General features: G+C 60.8%; 2 protein-coding genes across 11 annotated transcripts in view; one reads left to right on the forward strand and one right to left on the reverse strand.

The window, feature by feature from the left end:
* The first annotated feature begins 418 nt into the window (after positions 1 to 418).
* Positions 419 to 6,846, forward strand: PRR33 (proline rich 33). Its single transcript, XM_072790430.1, has 2 exons — positions 419 to 488; positions 4,521 to 6,846. Exon 2 carries the CDS (start codon positions 4,530 to 4,532, stop codon positions 5,844 to 5,846), a length of 1,317 nt encoding a protein of 438 aa, XP_072646531.1. The 5' UTR covers positions 419 to 488; positions 4,521 to 4,529; the 3' UTR covers positions 5,847 to 6,846.
* LSP1 (lymphocyte specific protein 1) overlaps positions 2,950 to 15,178 on the reverse strand; it is a 39,238-nt gene continuing 27,009 nt past the window's right edge. For 5 of the 10 annotated variants that reach the window (XM_072790426.1, XM_072790423.1, XM_072790419.1 and 2 more), the window contains exons 3-11: positions 12,354 to 12,521; positions 10,356 to 10,551; positions 9,917 to 10,009; positions 9,610 to 9,653; positions 9,362 to 9,443; positions 7,992 to 8,126; positions 7,566 to 7,643; positions 7,319 to 7,424; positions 2,950 to 3,398 (exon numbers count right to left, since the gene is read on the reverse strand). In XM_072790426.1, the coding sequence (XP_072646527.1) occupies positions 7,332 to 7,424; positions 7,566 to 7,643; positions 7,992 to 8,126; positions 9,362 to 9,443; positions 9,610 to 9,653; positions 9,917 to 10,009; positions 10,356 to 10,551; positions 12,354 to 12,521 (889 nt within the window). In that variant the 3' untranslated portion in view covers positions 2,950 to 3,398; positions 7,319 to 7,331. The remainder of the gene's footprint in view (positions 3,399 to 7,318; positions 7,425 to 7,565; positions 7,644 to 7,991; positions 8,127 to 9,361; positions 9,444 to 9,609; positions 9,654 to 9,916; positions 10,010 to 10,355; positions 10,552 to 12,353; positions 12,522 to 15,178) is intronic. The other 5 variants (XM_072790427.1, XM_072790424.1, XM_072790420.1 and 2 more) reach the window with 3 other exon arrangements.

The following is a 15,178-nucleotide window of genomic DNA, read 5'->3' on the forward strand; positions in this document are numbered from 1 at the left end:
GAGGACACCCCGGCACACACAGACACACACACACACACACACACACACACACACACACACACACAGATGTGGGCACACACAGGTGGGGACGGTGTGTTTGGGGGCCTTGGGCCCCATCTGCAGGCCGTGCTGGGGCTTGGCCTGAGAAGCCCCGGGCACAGCCAGCCCCACTCACACTGCCGGTGCCCTGCTCCCGGGGGCTGCCGGCCGCCCCTCATGCAGGCCCGGCTGGGCATGCCACGGGCCCTGCAGTGGCCCTGCTCGGCCAGCAGAGGAGGGTGGCTGCCCGTTCAGTGGCCTCGGCCTCTGGCAGGTGCTCTTCCGTGATCAGGCTGAGCCAGAGAGCGGGCGCTGAGGTCAGAGGAATAGCACAGGTTTTATTTTGGTATCCGTGACCTCCTCCTCGGGGCACCAGGCCCGTGGTGCCACGGGACAGTATAGAGCAGGCACTGCTGGACAGGCCGCAGGCCTCCGAGAGCCTTCGACAGGTAATCCACACCCCGGTCCACCTGGCCCGGCCAGGCTGGGGTGAGGGGAGAGAAGCAGGGCAGGGGCCTGCCCAGGGGGCTGGAGGGGGCCTGGGGACCTGGGCTGGAGGCAGGGGATGGGGGTGGCCCAGCTCTGGTTGGGGCAGATGACCGAGCTCAACCCCAGAAGGGGGTTGTCTAGGCGGGCCTCAGGGACAGCACAGCCCGGGGACAGTGGGGGTGGGCTTCTGGAGCTGGCAAAGCTGATGAGGCCGCAGAGCAGGGAGGAAGCCAGGAGAGAGCGAGGTGCCCCCCGACCCCCCGGCTCCAGCTGTCTTTGGGGGTGACCCCAGGGTGGGAGAGCAGGAACCCTCGGTCAGGGTCCTGGCCCCAGTTTGTGTGGATGGACTGGCGGGTCCCAAGGGCTCATGAACCGGTCCTGGGCTCCCATGCTGGTGCCAGCCCCACGGGCTTACGCTCTCCCAGGCCCCAGATAGAAGCTGCTGACGCAGCCCTTGGGGGACGATCCTCCCACAGCCCTGTGCCTCTGCCACCCCACACGCCTCGGTGCTTCTGCACCATCTGTAGACCACTGGTTTGCTCTGCCTTCCGTGCATGGGGCTGGCACTCGGTGGCTGGCACTCGGTGCCTGACTCAAGGAGGCTGGGGCGATTGCGTGGGGTTCTCAGGCGGGCAGGACCGATGGCACAGGGGCAGTCCCTGAGCATTCCAAGCCAGGTACCCTTCGGGCAGTGGCCCTTCTGATCCTCTGGACCCTTTGGGTGGGCGGACCCTGACTCGAAGGCTCTGAGAGATGGGGGCCTGACATCGTGGCAGCAGTAATGTCAGTGGTACTCGGAGGAGACAAACTGTGGGTGCTCCTCCCCGAGGCTGGACCAGGGTACTGGCTGGCTGGCTGCCTGGCACCATCCACCCCACCTGCCTTTCATCCCGTGGTGCCATCCATTATTCTGGTCCTGTCTCAGTGCCCAGGAGTGGACCTTGCATGGCCACCTCTGCTGCTGCCCTTGGTGGATGTCCCATCCAGCAGAGTGGGAAGGGAGAGAGGCATGTCGACTGGGAGATGCTCTCCAGTGGCAGAGCGTGGCCCGGGATGCAGTCTCTAAAGGGGGCCGTGGGTGAGAAGAGATGGTTGTGGTGGCTTCGTGGAGTTTTAACACTCCTGACTTGTCCGTATTTACAGCATCCTCGGGGAGACAGGCAGATTGTGATCCCAAAGACTTCAAAAACAAGACATATGAACAGAGCCAGGCCTAGAACACCTGCTCTTCGAAGGAGGTCCCCAGATGATGAGGGCAGCAGGGCCCAGGGCTCATGAGCATGGCCCCCAACCTGTCTCCTCCTTCACTTCTGACCCACTCCACCCCCCATTTGTTCCCATATATCCATTCTCACATTCACTAGCTTCCCTCCTCCCTTCCACTGTCCATCCAACCAGTGTCCAGCTATCCCTCAGCGCACCCACCTAGCCAATTGCCCACCCACTGTCCATGCGGCGAGCACTGATCCAACTGCTTCTCCGCCTCTTCTCCCACCTGCTGTCCTCACAATGATTCTTTGTCCATTCACCTTCTGTATATCCACCCATCTGCCCATCCATCTAGTCTTTATCTACCTAACCATTCCTTGCCCAAGATTCATCCACTCGCCTTTCTCTTTTTTTTTTAAGATTTTATTTATTTATTCATGAGAGACAGAGAGAGAGAGAGAGAGAGAGAGAGAGAGAGAGAGGGAGGGAGAGGGAGGCACAGACACAGGCAGAGGGAGAAGCAGGCTCCATGCAGGGAGCCCGGTGTGGGACTCGATCCCAGGTCTCCAGGATCAGGCCCTGGGCGGAAGGCAGGTGCTAAACCGCTGAGCCACCCTGGCTGCCCTCCACCAGGCTTTCTATTTATACATCAGTCCATCTACTCATCCATCCCTCCACCCCTTCACCCATCCATCAACCTACACTTTCATCTATTATCCACCCATCCATCCATCCATCCATCCAATCATCCATCCATCCATCCCTCCACCCATCCATCTCTCCACACACTCATCATCCACCATCTACATCTGTCCATCCACCAAATCTTCATGGAGCATCTCCTGGGTCCTAGGATGGGGGAGAACCCCAAGGGGGGTGGGTTTTTTTGGAGGGAGCACAGGCTAGGGTCAAAGACCAGAAATGCTCACTGGTGTAGTAAAGTTTAATCAGGGCAGTCAAGGGGAAAGCATCGCAGGTATTCTGGAAGAGGAGGACTAGACCCCAACCATCACGTGGGTCTCAACATAAGCCACCACACACCTCAGATCTCAGAGTCTAACATTGCAGAGGGTCATGGGATGGGACAGAGTGTCTGAATCTGGAGGCCAGAGGTCTGGGGGGTAGCATTGTCCAGGGTGGGTAGGGAGGGCTTTCCAACCGGGCTGGCCCTTCTCCCTTGTCAGTCTTCAGTTAGTGAACACAGAACCACCATTTGGAACACACAAACTTTATTGCACTAGAAGGAGGAGGCTGCAAGCAGGAGGCGGGGGGTGCAGGGCCTGAGAATGTGGTACGGGTGTCTCTGTCTCTTGACCTGGAGGTCCCCCAGCAGGTGTTCTCTCTCTGCTCAGCCTGGGCCTTCCTTGGGAACCCTTGGCCTCTGCGGGATGGCTCCTTGGGTCAATCACCAGTGATAGTCCCTTTCCTGCTCCTGCCATGCCAGGCAGAGTGGGAGGCAGGGTGGTTAGAGAGTGGGAGGGGAGAGAAGTCAGGTGGTTGATGAGCAGAGGGGCGATGATTGTGGTGGGTGATGGAGGGGCGCGGGCAGGCCAAGCGGGCCATGACGGTGGCTCTCATGGCAGGGCCGGGGTGGGCGTCTGGTGGACTCTCCCCTGCAGACGTGGACGCTGCTGCCAGAGGCACCTGTAGTCTCAGGAGAGCTGAAACACAGGTGTGGGTGGGAGCGTGAGGCTGCGGTCTGGGGAGGGGATACCCGTCATGCCCTCCATGCCCCCAGCCCATTTCCGTAGGCCACCTTGCCTACGCTCCCCCCCGCCACCCCCAGGGGCAGCCTCCCTGCTCCAGACACAGAAGCCCTGTGTCTGCTTCCACCGTGGAAGCTTGTTTCCCGATGCTGGGCCCCGGGGCCCCGGGCCTTTGCAGAACTCAACGTGGAGGGAGCTCTGCCCATCGCCTGCTCGCCTGCTAGCCTGGCAGCCCCAGAGCTAGACCTGGCGTGCCCCTGGTTCCTGGGGTCCTGGGCCCCCAGAAGCAGGCACAGCCAAGAGGGAGCCCCAGGCAGACCCCTCAGGCCCCTCCCCAGGCAGATCTGCTCCTGCCTGACAGAGCCAGCCCCCACAGGGCGGCAGCTCCGGGCCTCCTTCCTCCCACAAACCGGCTGGCCTCTGGCTTGGCCCAGACGCCATTTGTCAACGTCCTTGCAAGCACGTGGCGCCCAGAAACCAGGGCGGGAGGCTTGGCCAGGACCACCCCAGCCAGGATGTCTGCGGGAATATCCCATTTAGCGTAGCTCAGCGAAAATTGCTCCCACCTCCCGGCCAATCTACCTCTGATGATGCAGCCTCAGCTTTCCTGAGCCTCTGGCCGCCACCCTCACCGCTGGCTCACAGTGGACGAGCCTGTGGTCAGACTGGCGACGGCGCGGCGCCCCTCACGCGTCTGCGGGCAGGCGCTCTTCCTGCCCTGGTGGGCCGCCGGCCCAGCACGTGCCTCCCCCTTGCAGCTTGCCCGTGGGTCTCACGGCCTAGGCTGTGCACCCAGGTGGCACCCTCGTCCATCACCCACTGAGTGACTTGGGCCTCTGTGACCTCCTTTCTAAGCAAGCCAGAGGTGGAGCCACCCCACAGACTTGCTGACACAGACAGACTTGCTAGGGACACACCTGGCAGGTGCCAAGGGCTCAGGAAGCAGAGCTTCTGGTGGTCAGGTGATGACCCTGTGGCCTCAGGTCCTCCCATATAATGGGGGAACCACATGTCCCTCACGGGAGGGGTGCAGGCAGTGAGGGGGACTAGCCTGATGGCTGTCCCTCTCCTCTCCAGGGAGTGACGATGCTCATCGTGGCTGGCATGTGTCCCCAGGGGCCCTCTGGACCCCCACCACCCCTGCTGCCCAAGCCAGGGAAGGACAACCTGCGTCTGCAGAAACTTCTGAGGAAAGCCGCCCGGAAGAAGATGACTGGGGGCGGGCCCCCCACACCGCTGGGGGCTTTCCGCACTTCCCTGTCCCCTGTGAGTGAGGCCAACCATGACCAGGAGCCCACGGCCCCGCGCCCTGCAGAGGCCCCACGGCCTGTGGCCACCCTGCCCCGCTCCCCACGCAGCTCCATCATCCACCACGTGGCGTCACCTCTGCAGAAGTCCGTGTTCCCCTTTAGTTTCACCCAGTGCAGGAGCCTGGCCGCTCACTTCAAGGCCACGGGGCCCCAGCTGGTGACCCCGACCCTAGATCCCACCCAGGCCCCCAGTGGCTTCACACAGGTTTCAGCCCCTGCAGCAGGTGTCACCCACGTCAGCCACGTGCACATCCGGCTAGTGCCATCTCCACAGGCTGGGACCCCTGAGCCCTGCCAGACGGCCCCAGACCAGGGACCCGGTGGGCAGGACCCAGGCATGACCCCGTGCCCTCCTGGGGCCCAGCCCCCGGGCCCCACGGCCCACACCCACTCACTGCCTCCTGAGGCCCAGGCTGTCTGTCGCCGGCCTGAGGCACCCCCAGGCTCTGAGACCTCCGTGTCCAGAGAGGCCGGCACCCAGCCTGTGGTGCCTGTAGCCCCTGCCTACCGCTCCCCAGAACCCTCACCTCACAGGCCAGCCTCTGAGGCTCCCAAAGCTGAGCACTGGGAGGAGCCCCCCATGGCTGGCCCCACCACAGAGGCTGAGCTAGTCTCCAGACCCCATGGGGCCTCGTCCCCTGCCCCACTGTCAGGCCCACACCCGTGCCCTGTCCCAAAAGTTGCACCCAAGCCCCGGCTCAGTGGCTGGACACGCCTCAAGAAGCAGCTGATGGAGGAGGCAGAGGTGTCCTCGTTTCCAGGCCCGGAGCAGAGCCCAGAGCATGGGGAGCAAGAGGTGACAGCCCCCATGGGCCTGGTGTCCCGGCCCCCCGCCTCCAGGGCTTCCAGGATGTGGGACGCGGTGCTGTATCGCATGTCGGTGGCCAAGTCCCAGAGCAGCCCGGCTGGGCCTGGGGAGGGGGCTGGAACCCTGACTCGCCTGGGCCGCCTGCCCTTCCTGTGCAGGCCACGATTCAACGCCCGGAAGCTGCAAGAGGCCAGCCGGCCCTCCCCTATGGTCCACTCCATCCCAGATCTGACCTCCAGGCCCAAGAACTTCAACCGGACGGCGGCTGGCTGGAGGCTCCAATGAGCGACCCGGGCAGCACCAGGGCCCAGGACCACGGTGTGGACGGAAGAGAGAGGGGGTCCAGCTGGGAAGCCATGGCCACCAAAGAGGACACCAGGGCCCCACAGATGCTGGGTAGCCAGGGGGGCAGGTGAAGGGATAGCAGGAGGAAGGACCGCAGTGCAGGGGGGCTGGGGCTGGGACAGGTGGGGTGAGGGTGGAGGCCCATTTCCAGAGGCAGGGTCTGCCCTGGGGTGGAACCGGGGGTGGGCTGATGGGGTACAGGCTCACATGAGAGGGAAAGCACGTGCCATGGTGAGGAGGGGTGAGGATAATTTGACTCACATGGGTGGCCCTCAGCCTAGGACTTGGGCAAAGAGGTACAGGGTGGGTGCCCAGGACTCCTGAGGGCTGTAGGCAGGTGGGGAGGGCCTCTAAGCATGACATGGACTCTGAGGCCTGATAGGGCGAGGAGCATTCTGGGGCTCAGCTCTGCGGTGCCCCCACCACCATGAAGGACTGGGAAGGGATTTATGTTCACTGTGCAGAGTTCTGGGACCAGTCAGGGTCGGAGCTGCAGCTACATCAGTGGCTTGACTGATGTTTTAGGGAGCCAGACCCAGACTCTTGCCAACAAGGGGGCAAGGTGTGAGGGGGCTCACCGTGGGGCCGAAGCGAGGATGTCTCGCTGTGTGTTGGGGCCCAGCTCCGATGGCCAGGTGGGGAGGGTGTCCTCAGTCCCAGGGCAGGAGAGCCCAGCAGAGTGGGTGAAGCAGTGAAGGGGACCCCAGGCTTCATGCAGCTTTGGGGCTCCCTGTCTACTGTCAGCTGGGGTCTGCCTCAGGGCAAGGGCCAGGGGCTCTGATGGGTCAGGAGCAATGGAAGAGGGACATGGAGGTGCCTGGGAGTGGGACGCAGGAGGGAAGAAGCAGCCAGTAGGCAGCCAGCTGTGTCACCCAGGGCGTAATGGGTGCTATAATGGATCCTGGGACCCAGGCCACTAATAAAGTGTGTCTAACCACAACAGCTGACCATGTTTCTTCACCAGGTGATGGGCAGGGCGGTGGAAACTGGAGTAGACTCCCACTGGGAGAGTGAGACTAAGGTTCTGGCCCCTCGAAGACCCAGACCGAAGCTCCCAGGACCCCTTTCCACCCACCTCCTCTGACACTAGTCCTAAAGTGGCCGGGATGAGCTCATCTGCCTCCCAGGAGGAAGTTGGAGTGTCCCTACACAGTAGAGCTGTGTATGGCTGAAGCCAGCCACCCAAGAAAAGCATTCAGTTTGGTGTAAGACCGGGCTTGGGCAGGGGAGTCTATTGGGCAGGGAGACCAAGCCAGGCTGGGGTTCCCGCCAGCTTCGAGGCCAGGCATTCGGCCCCCACAGGCCGCCCTGGCAGCCTGTAACAAGCAGGCCCTGTCCATACTGCCACGGTCTCAGAAGGGCACATGTCACACACACAACGCCTCATGCTTGGGCCACTGCCCTGGACTCACCAGGAAGGACTGCCTAGGGCACTGAGCCCTCATCCACGAGCACCTTCTCATACTTCCCATGTCCAGTGGCCACGAACTTGTATCTCTTTCCAGATGGGGTGCTCTGCTGGGGAAGGAGAACAAAGGTGAGAACAGAAGGGACATGCTGCTGCCTCTGGGAAGCCCTCCCAAATGCACTGAGCAGAGACCCTCTTTACTCTCAGCTTTTGGGCCTGCCCTCCCTACATCAACCACATTTAGACCCTACCTTAATTGTCGATGATGTCTTGGAGCCTCCTTTCTGCTCCCAGAGGCTTTTCTTGCTCATGTCTCCAGCTACAATATCCTGGGGGCAGAGGAAGGACATGTCACAGATGCAGGCCTTTGACTGTGGGGCACTCGAAGCCCTGATCCTCTTTCCTGCCTAGCCTTGTCCGACTGGGGCCTGGGCCTGCCCACCTGCCTCCTTATGGGAGAGCCCAGGGGAGGAGGTAGGAAAGGAAAGGTGGCACCATCTACTTGCCCTGGGCCAACCAGTTTCCCCACATGACCTTCCACTCTGGGGGCCACTGGGGGCAGCCTGGTGAACCCGCCCCCCAAAAGTCCTAGTGCTCTGTCTACCCACATGTCAGCCTAGACAGTCTCAAACTTGCCTTACCAAGGAGACCCTGCCTGGCCCTGGGATGGTTCCTACCTTGCAGGAGGCAGCCTTGGCAGTGGACTGAGCCTGCACCTCTCCTGTCTCCCATCGGCTCTTGGTGCTTGCCACAGCCATGCTGGGCAGCTCAATGGAGGGCTGGCGGACTAGCTTGGGGGTCCGGCCAGCAGTCTGCAGAAGAGAAAGAGCCCAGGACCACTTTAGCGAATAGCCACATGGGACATGTCAGAGAGGCCAGTGTGAGACCCTCCAACACACAGACAACTTCCTCTATATCTTTGTATTTCCATAGAAGTGCTTTCCCAGTGAAGGGCTAGAGCAGGGCATGCTGAAAAAAAAAAAAAAGAAAGAAAGAAAGAAAAAAAGCATATTCCTCCATTTGGTGTACTCATGAAACACCCTCTTGATCTGAAAAGCACAGGTAATATGGTGGTTTAGGAGACAGATATGCCACTGTCATGCTGCTCATGGCAAAGGGCTGGAAGAGCATGGATTAAAAGGAGAGGTGTTGGTTGGAGAGAGGGATATCGGTAGGATGGACAGGTGTTGGTTGAATGGAGGGGTGTAAGTTTGAATGAGTGGTGGTTGGATGGAAAGGTGTTGGTTGGATGAAGGGGTCTTGGTTGGATGGAGGGGTCTTGATTGAATGGAGGGGTCTTGGTTGGATGGAAGGGTCTTGCCTGGATGAAGGGGTATTAGTTGGATAGAGGGGTCTTGGTGGATGGAGAGTGTAGGTTGGATGGAGGGGTCTTGATTGGATGGAGTGGACTTGGTTGGATGGAAAGATCTTGGGGGATCCCTGGGTGGCGCAGCGGTTTGGCGCCTGCCTTTGGCCCAGGGCGCGATCCCAGAGACCCGGGATCGAATCCCACGTCGGGCTCCCGGTGCATGGAGCCTGCTTCTCCCTCTGCCTGTGTCTCTGCCTCTCTCTCTCTCTCTCTGTGACTATCATAAATAAATGAAAAAAAAAAAAAAGATCTTGGTTGGTTGGAGGGATCTTGATTTGATGGAGGGTGCGGGTTGGATGGAGGGGTCTTGCCTGGATGAAGAGATACTGGTTGGTTAGAGGGGTCTTGGTGGTTGGAGAGTATAGGTTGGATGAAAAGGTCTTGGTTGGGTGGAGGGGTCTTCATTGGAGGAAGTGGTCTTGGTTGGATGGAGGGGTCTTGCCTAAATGAAGGGAGTAGGTTGGAGGAAGGGGTATTGATTGGATGGAGGGGTCTTGATTAGATGGAAGGTGTAGGTTGGATGGAGGGCTGTTGGTTGGATGGTGGGATATTGGTTGGATAGAGGGGTCTTGGTTGGATGGGGGCAGGATATTGGTTGGATGGAGGGTGTAGGTTGGATGGGACATGGGTGCATGAATGGAGGAGGGACCCAGCAGAAGAAGAAAGGCCTAAACATACCTCGATGGCCTGGGTGTATTGCTCCAGCCGCTCATCAATCTTGGAGATGGGCAGGGCTGGCTGGGACTTCTTCACACTGTTACTGGAGGGTAGGAGAAGGGTTACACCCATGCTCCCTCACTTGGCTTGTACACTCCACCCCAAGCGCCTACCAGAGCTCCCTCAGGGCCCTGGATCTCTGGCCCCTGGACCTCTCCAACCCTCTCTTGGGGAACCCCAAGTCCTAGTCTGGAAAGCAGCAGGCACACCTCTTCCTGATGGAGCGGTTCAGGGACTCGGTTCTGTCGACGAGCTGCAGAGGGCAAGCAGAGATGTGAGCCTTCAGCCAGAGCCCACCACCTCCCTCCCATTGCCCCAGTGGCTCCCATCTACCAATCCAGCCCTCCACTGATTCATTTCTCAGGGTTGTGCTGAGTGCCTGGCTTGAGGGGATAGCAGAGAAAGAGCAAGATGTGCCTATTCCTGGAGGTGATGTGTGGCTGCCTCTCTGGGGCTGTCATTTGGTTGTGATTCTGGGAAAGAGGAAAAGGCAGCAGGCTCTGGGGCTTGACGTACTTTGGTGCTGGGGCTCAGGGGAGGCGAGCCCTGTTCAGTAGAGCCCTCCAAGACCAGGGGGCTGGGTGTCCTGGGCTGCTGGCATTTCTGGTGCTAGGAACAGAATATCTGAGGTTATATGATGAACACCCCCTTTGCACCCCTCCTGCCCCCCCACCCCAGGACCTGTTGGAGCAAACATTTTCCCTCCCTGGGCCGCAGGCCCTTTCCAGCCCTGACATGCTCTGGCTCTCGAGTTATCTGCAGTAGGGACTGGTGAGTCTGGAGGAGAGTCACTTGATCCCAGGGCCAGCAAGCCCCTCTACCCTCTGAGAATGGGGGTGCTACAGAGTCCGGGGCTGGGGGTGGGCCCCTTTTCTAGGCCAGCCCTACAAGGCCCACAGAACACATAGTCATGAGAGACACAGACCCAGCCCACCCCAAGGGGAGGTCCCACCACCTGCTCATCTGCCTCCTCAGCTTCTGCTGGCCCCAGGCTGCCCTGGATGGTCCCCTCTGGGCTCTTGGGATCTGTCTCCTCTGCTCCCAGCCCCTCCTGGAGCTCCGAGCTAGGGCTCAGGTGCAACTCCTCCAGGGGCACTCTGGCTGGGCTCTGCTCATCACCATCCTGGTTCCCGCAGGCGTGCTGGTGGGGCCTGGGGAGGAAGAAGGAGGCAATCCCATAGAAACTCATTCAGTTGCTTGCCTCAAGTCCCTTCCTGTTTCTAAACCTCAGTTTCTCCATCTGAAAGAGGCTGGTCAGACCAGCTGAATGCCAAGGAATCCTGAGACCCCAGCCTCACTGGGGAAATGGGTCCAAGGATATTCAGAGGCAGCCCTCCATCCCTGGGGCCCTTTGGTGAACAGCGCCCACGGCCCCAGCTCAGCCGCGCAAGACTTTCTGTCCACTGTGGGCCACCCGACGTGCAGGATCTCTGGACAGGCCCCAGCCCCCGGCCGTGCTTGTCCGTGTCCACCTGCTGGCCTCGGCCCCCACTTGGCCTCGGCCCCTGCCCTGCTCCGTGAGGGAGGCAAGTAGCTTGAGGAGGATGGGTTTTACACAGGAGTGGGGCGGGGTCTGTGGGAGGTTTCAGGGCTGGTCAGCTGGATGGCAAGGCAAGGGCAGAGGTCACAGTTAGAATCACACCCCTGAATAGAGGGGCTGCCTGCACTGGCCATGCCTGCCTGTGGCCAGCGTGGCTCTGCCTTTGCGCAGAACTGAACCTGGGTAAGAGGGGAAATTCTCGCATTTTCCATGATTTCACGCCCCTTGGGGTTGGTGCCAGCCAAGACCCAGACCCACCGCCCAAGGTGGGTCAGTCCGAGCCAGCAGCAGGCACACAGAGGGCCCATTCAGCTGCGGCGGGCACCAGGACCGGGCAGGTGTGGGGCGGGGAGGAGGCCTGCTTGAGAACCCAAGGGTTTGACAGAAGAGCCAAAGTGCCCCCTGCTGTTGGGAACGGCTGTGGCCTGTGGAGGGAGAGGAGGGAGCCGGGCTATAGCCAGGGACACCAGTGTACAGCCCGTCCTTGCTGACCCCAGACCCATCTTAGAAATGCAGAGTGTGCACTGATTCCCAAAGGCAGATGGGGGAAACTGAGGCACAAATGGGGACCGGTGGGCAGGGGGTCGGCCAGGACCAGGGCCCCAGCGAGGTAGCTGATTCCTGGGGTGTGGGAGCTTGCTTGTAGGGTGGAGGAAGGGTGGTGTGATGATTGGAGGGGTCTGAGCTAGAGCTCGAGGCTCCTGAGGGGCCTTGAGAGGTGGGAGGTGGCCCAGAGACGGGAGAGACATGGGTCTGGTGACACTCAAGGCAATGGGGACCCTGCCCCTCAAGCTTGAAGCTCCTGAGCAGAGCTTGGACCCTGCCCACAGTCAGGGGCCCTAAGCACGCCTGCAGGGTGTGGGGAGCACTCGACCCCTGAATCGGGGTGGGGGTGAGGCTCAGGGAGCAGTCCCCCATCCCTGGGCCCCAGGGGCGCTTTGGCCCCCACCCCCGCCTGCCCCGTTCAGACCAGCAAACACGTCTGCACATCTGGAAAGCTTGTCCCTCCAGGCCGGCTCACAGGCCCGCACATCTGGAAATACCTGCTCCCCTCCGTGGGAATGGAGATCAGCCAGCCCCGAGGGAGGAAGGGGCGGGCGGGCGGCAGGGGCGCAGAGCCTCCATTACGTAAGTGGGCTGCAGATGTGTGCTGATGTGGCAACACCCGGCCCGGGCCGCAGCTGGTCTGGACGGGGCCCAGGGGCCCTGGGGAGCCCAGGAATGAGATTTCCTCCCCAGCCCTCCCCGCAGCCCCTCGGCCCGCCGCCCCGCCGTCTAGCTCTCTTCCTCCCTTCCCCCTGTTCCCAGCTCCAGGGCATTTTGCGGGGCTGGTGGCTTTCTCAGGCACAGGTTGGGGGCTTGGGGGAAGCCCCTGCCTGGCAGCCCTGTCTCCAGACTTTGGCCCCCACTTGCCTGTCCTCCTCCTGCTGCCCCTCCGGACTTTCGCCCCAAGGGGGCTCCCCACAGTTGGAGGTCTCCCCGGCCCCCCAGTCCTGTGGCCGCTGCTCTGGCTTCTGGGACCAGTCGCTGAAACCCTCGTCCTCATCTGGTTCAGGTGCCTCCGAAGGCTTCAGGCTGAGGCTGAAAAAGTAGTACAGGGTGCTCAGAGCTGGGCCAGGCCCCGAGGGGCAGCGCTATTCCCATCACCCACACCTGCTCCCTTCCTTGGACCCTGGGCTCCAGGGCTGGGGGACTCTATCTGCTGGAGGCAGCACCCCATGGCTGGGCTGAGCCTCCCCATTGTCAGAGAGTCCCTGAGGGCAGGGCTGTGTCTCCCCCACAGTCTGGAGCTCTCTGAGGCCAAGGTTGTGTCTTACCCTCTTACCCAGGACCCCCCAGAACAGGGCTCTATCTCCCTTATGAGTTAAAAGTTCCCAAAGAGCTAGGCGCTGCTTCTCCCACCAGTCTAGGGCCTGTTAGGACCTGGGCTATGCCTCTCCCATCAGTCTAGGGTCCCCTGAAAGCTGGAATATGCCTCCCACACCAGTCTAGGGCCTCTCAAGAGCTAGGCTAAGTTTCCTCCATCAGTTGAGGGCCCCCCCAGAGCTGGGCTGTCTCTTCCATCAGTCTAGGGCCTCTGAGGATTGGGCCATGCCTCCCCCATCAGTCTAGAGTCCCCTGAGAACTATTCTATGCCTCCCCCATCAGTTTAGGGTCTCTTGAGACCTGGGCTATGCTTCTTCCATCACCTCAGGGCTCCCCAGGAGCTGAGCTATGCCTCTTCCATCAGTCTAGGGTCTTCTGAGAGCTGGACCATGCCTTCTCCATCAGTCTAGGGTTCTTGAGAGTTGAGCTGTGTCTCTCCCATCAGTCTGGGTCCCCTTAAGAGCTGAGCCATGCCTCTCCCATCAGTCTAGGGCCTTCTGAGAACAAGGCCATGCCTCCCCCATCAGTCTAGGGTCCCCTGAGAACTATTCCACGCCTCTCCCATCAGTCTAGGGCCCCCTGAGGGATGAGCTATGCCTTCCCCAGTAGTCTAGGGCCTTCTGAGAACTAGGCTATGCCTCCTCCATCAGTCTAGGGCCTTCTGACAGCTGGCCATGCCTCCCCCATCAGTCTAGGGCCCCCTAAGGGATGGGCTATGCCTCCTGCATTAGCCTAGGGTCCCCTGAGAGCTATTCCATCCCTCCTCCATCAGTCTAGGGTCTCTTGTGAGTCAGGCTATGTCTCTCATCAATCTGGGGACTCTCAATAGCTGGGTTATACTTCCCTCATCAGTCTAGGACCTTCTGAGAACTGGGTCATGCCTCCCTCATCAGTCTAGGGCCTTCTAAGGGATGGACTATGCCTCCCCCATTAGTCTAGGGCCTTCTGAGAACTGGGCCATGCCTCCCCTATCAGTCTTGGGTCCCCTGAAAGCTATTCCACGCCTCCCCCATCAGTCTAGGGCCCCCTGAGGGATAGACTATGCCTTCCCCATTAGTCTAGGGTCTTCTGAGAACTGGGCCATGCCTCCCCCATCAGTCTAGGGTCCCCTGAGAGCTATTCCATTCCTCCCCCATCAGTCTAGGGCCTCTTAAGAGCTGGATTATATCTCTTTCATCAGTCTAGGGTCTCTTGCGAGTCAGGCTGTGTCTCCCCTATCAGTCTAGGGCCTCTCAATAGCTGGGTTATACTTCCCTCATCAGTCTACGGCATCCTGAGAGCTGGGCCTGCTTCCCCCATCAGTCCAGGGTCCCCTGAGAACTGGGCCATGCTTCCTCCATCAACCTAGGGTCTCCTGAGAGCTGGACCATGCCTCCCCCATCAGCCTAGGGTCTCTTGTGAGTCAGGCTGTGTCTCCCCCATCAGTCTAGGGCCTCTCAACAGCTGGGTTATACCTCCCTCATCAGTCTAGGGCCTTCTGAGAGCTGGGCCATGCCTCCCCCATCAATCTAGGGTCCCCTGAGAGCTGGGATATGCCTTCCTCATCAGTCTAGGGTCCCTCAAGAGCTGAGTTACACCTACTCCATCAGTCTAGGGTCCCTTGAGAGCTGGGCTATGCTGCCTCCATTACTCTAGGGCCTTCTGAGAACTGGGCCATGCCTCCCCATCAGTCTAGGGTCCCTGAGAATTAGGCCATGCCTCTCCCATCAGTCTAGGATCTCTTGAGAGCTGAGTTATGCCTCCCTCGCTTAGTCTAGGGTTCTTGAGAGCTGAGCTGTGCCTTCCTCATCAGTCTAAGGCTCCCCAAGAGCTGAGCTGTGCTTCCCCCCCTCAGTCTAGGGTCCCCTGCCTACTGGGCTGTGCCTCCTCTATCCCCCTGGGGTCCCCGGTCTTGCTCTACCCCCTTAGCTGAGCCCCCAGGGCTGCGGTGACATGCTCCTTCCCCAGGAAGCCCCTGCACCCAGTCCCCGCATGGCAGGCCTGAGATCTGGCTCTGGTGGGCCCCCCTCTGCCCCCAGTCCCTGCCATCTAGACGGAGGACCCGGCCGGAGGGGCCATGACCGCTGCAGCACCCCACCCCGCCCGGAGCTGCTGACTCGGAGAAAATGGAACAAAACAGCGGCGGGAGGAAGGGGGGCATTATTGTAAAAACAGCCCAGCCCGGCCGCGGGGGCCTCCTGGGCCCAGGGAGGAAACGAGCCGGCCTGCGGCCCCGCCAACTTGGACGCAGCCTCCATGAGTCACCGGCAGCAGGGAGCTTGGGCGGGGGGCTCCGGGGCCAGGGCCACGCAGCTGGGGTCAGTGTCGGTCCAAGCAGGGGCCGGGGCCACGGGGGGCGGCCAGAGCCTGAGTCAGCGCTCTGGGAGGCGGGC

The sequence above is a fragment of the Canis lupus genome, chromosome 21, assembly GCF_048164855.1.
Source record: "Canis lupus baileyi chromosome 21, mCanLup2.hap1, whole genome shotgun sequence".
Taxonomy (NCBI): domain Eukaryota; kingdom Metazoa; phylum Chordata; class Mammalia; order Carnivora; family Canidae; genus Canis; species Canis lupus.